Source organism: Lathyrus oleraceus, chromosome 2 (genome assembly GCF_024323335.1).
Source record: "Lathyrus oleraceus cultivar Zhongwan6 chromosome 2, CAAS_Psat_ZW6_1.0, whole genome shotgun sequence".
NCBI lineage: Eukaryota > Viridiplantae > Streptophyta > Magnoliopsida > Fabales > Fabaceae > Lathyrus > Lathyrus oleraceus.
Window position 1 is genome coordinate 109,796,759 of NC_066580.1, and position 2,480 is coordinate 109,799,238.

The 2,480-nt window shown below is 34.5% G+C and overlaps 1 protein-coding gene across 1 annotated transcript; it reads left to right on the plus strand.

The window, feature by feature from the left end:
- The first annotated feature begins 369 nt into the window (after positions 1-369).
- LOC127121195 (E3 ubiquitin-protein ligase SINA-like 10) lies at positions 370-2,272 on the plus strand. The gene is made up of 4 exons (XM_051051769.1): positions 370-527; positions 615-756; positions 1,097-1,753; positions 1,874-2,272. Exons 2-4 carry the CDS (start codon positions 619-621, stop codon positions 2,126-2,128), a joined length of 1,050 nt encoding a protein of 349 aa, XP_050907726.1. The 5' UTR covers positions 370-527; positions 615-618; the 3' UTR covers positions 2,129-2,272.
- Positions 2,273-2,480: the final 208 nt, after the last annotated feature.

The window sequence follows — 2,480 nt, forward strand, 5'->3', positions numbered from 1 at the left end:
AGCAGCCATGGTATAGGATTTTGGAGAAGGGATAGGTTTCCAAGATCAGCGGCTGATACCATATAAGTCAAGAATATATTGTGGAAGTTGTTTCTTTCATTAAATTGAGATTTCCTACTTATACACAGTAAATATGACGGTTTCAGAGATTTGCTAAAATCTCTCCATAAAGCCACTAACATAACTTACAGGCCACGTATTCAGCACAAACTAAGGAACAACATTGACTGAGTTTATTTAAATAAATAACATTAAAAGAAAAAGGTAAATACTATTAATTTGATTCTCTAACAATATGGTTAGTTACATATTTAAAAATATTAATTAATCTAAAAATTATATAAATTGAAAACCCGTTGCTATTTAACCCTAACCTTTAAGACTGTTTTTTCCCTTCTCTGCAACGCTGATGTAACTGCACGGCGAGGCTAAGGTTAACGGAGGAAGGAGTGGCGCAAGAAGTAGCTGAAGACCAAAAACCAACCCTCTCAAGCCACTAGAGATTGGATTCTATAAGCTCTCAATGAGTATTCCGCTAATCGCAGCTCTAAACAAATTCAGTTTGATCAATTATATAAACTCGTAATTTATCTTTCTATCTTTTTGTAAAACAGTATAATGGAACCATGCAGCAAAGAAAGTGTTGATTTCTCGACAGATCTTAATAAGAATAACTCCGTTTCTGCGACTATTTCCGACCCAAAAATTCTCGATTGCCACAACTGTTTCAAACCCCTATGTGCTCCCGTCTTTCAGGTATGCATTTGATTATTAGGATTTTCTATCTTTGACAAGTGTTAATATTTTCTCATATATACTTATTGGAAGAACCACGGTTCAATCAATCTTGGTAACTGATCAGTCACTTGATGCCCTAACTGACCTCCGACATAGCCTGTCCATTAGATTGGATATTGGTGGTGAAAACTTGTTCTACTACAAGTTTTTGGGTTATGATCCAATCTCCTATCCTTTTACATCTACAATATCCTTCATCCACTCTTTATCATCTCATTTTTAGATCTAACTACTTTATTTTATTATAGCAATTGGCTCAAAGTCTAATTTTGATTATTATCTTGTATGTGTGATTCAGTGTGAAAATGGTCATATTGCTTGCTCTACCTGCTGTTCTAAATTTGAGAACAAATGTCACAAGTGTAGCAAATGTTCAATGGACATTATATTACAACGTTGTAGAGTCATTGAGAATCTATTGCAATGTATCGAAATACCATGCCCAAATGAAAAACATGGTTGCAAGGAGACAATAACTTATAGTAGAAAGAGAAACCATGAAGAAGAATGTGTCTATGGGCCATGTCACTGTCCTCATCCAGATTGTGACTTTGTTGCAATACCAGAAGAGTTGTCCAAACATTTCAGCAATAAACACCGGAGTTCTCGGATCAAATTTTCTTATGGCCAGTTCTTCACTCTCTCCTTGAAGTCTTATGATGAAACCATTGTTCTTCAAGAGGAAATGGATGACAAATTATTTATTCTCAATCATAGTTCTACAATTCTGGGAACTGCAGTGAATATTAACATCATTGATTCTATTTCTTCGGAATCTGAGTATGGTTATGTTATTTGGGCTAAGTCCAAGAAATGCTGTATGAAGTTACATGCCTCTGCAGAAAGTGTCCGACGGGTAACTTCCCCCATACTTTCATCAGAATTCCTCATGATTCCATCTGGTTATATTAATTCTTCTCCATCCACCGAACTAGAAATTCGCATAACATTCAAGGTAACCTCCTACCTTATCAGTTGCATTACTTAGGTTATTTTTCCAATTATGTTCTTACTATTCTCTTTTACTTGTTTTGAATATTATTATTTGATTAATTTGTTGACAATTGTGGTGCAGATGCAAATATTCATTCAAACAGTGTCCAGAAAGAGGATTATCCTGAAGGTGGATAGTTTAGATACAATAGCCAGTGTGAAGGAGAAGATTCACGACAAGAATGTGCGCCAACAATGTTTGTTCTTTGATGGTAAGGAACTAGAGGACCTCCGCTCCATCGCCGATTACAACATTAAAGAGAATTCGATCCTCCACCTCATCATTGGCCCCCCTCCTCCTCAGCCCCCATTCCTGTTCCATCAATTTGGACTATAATCACCATAGCAGTAGAGAAATAAGACATTATTGATAACATTAGGATTTGACTTTTTATTTTTTTATTTATGGATTTGAATAATGATCTCTTTTATAAACTATTGTAATAAATTCATCTACAAATTCTTTAAACTCGTTGGAAAAGTATATTGTTATCAAATATCTTGCAAGAGAAACTCGTTGGAAAAGTATAAATTAGTGAATAATTTTACTTTGATCATCAAGAGCTTATATACGATGTGTCATTTATTTTAAACTAGTATTCTAACTATCAATTGACTAGATATTAGATATAGGGTGATTGAGGATATTCTTCCACCCAAAAAAAGATATATATGATGACCTTGTATGT

Coding starts and splice junctions, on each gene's coding strand:
- LOC127121195 (XM_051051769.1), top strand. CDS start 619: ATGGAACCATGCAGCAAAGAAAGTGTTGATTTCTCGACAGATCTTAAT. Junction 757..1,096: donor TATGTGCTCCCGTCTTTCAG/GTATGCATTTGA, acceptor TGTGTGATTCAG/TGTGAAAATGGTCATATTGC. Junction 1,754..1,873: donor AAATTCGCATAACATTCAAG/GTAACCTCCTAC, acceptor ATTGTGGTGCAG/ATGCAAATATTCATTCAAAC.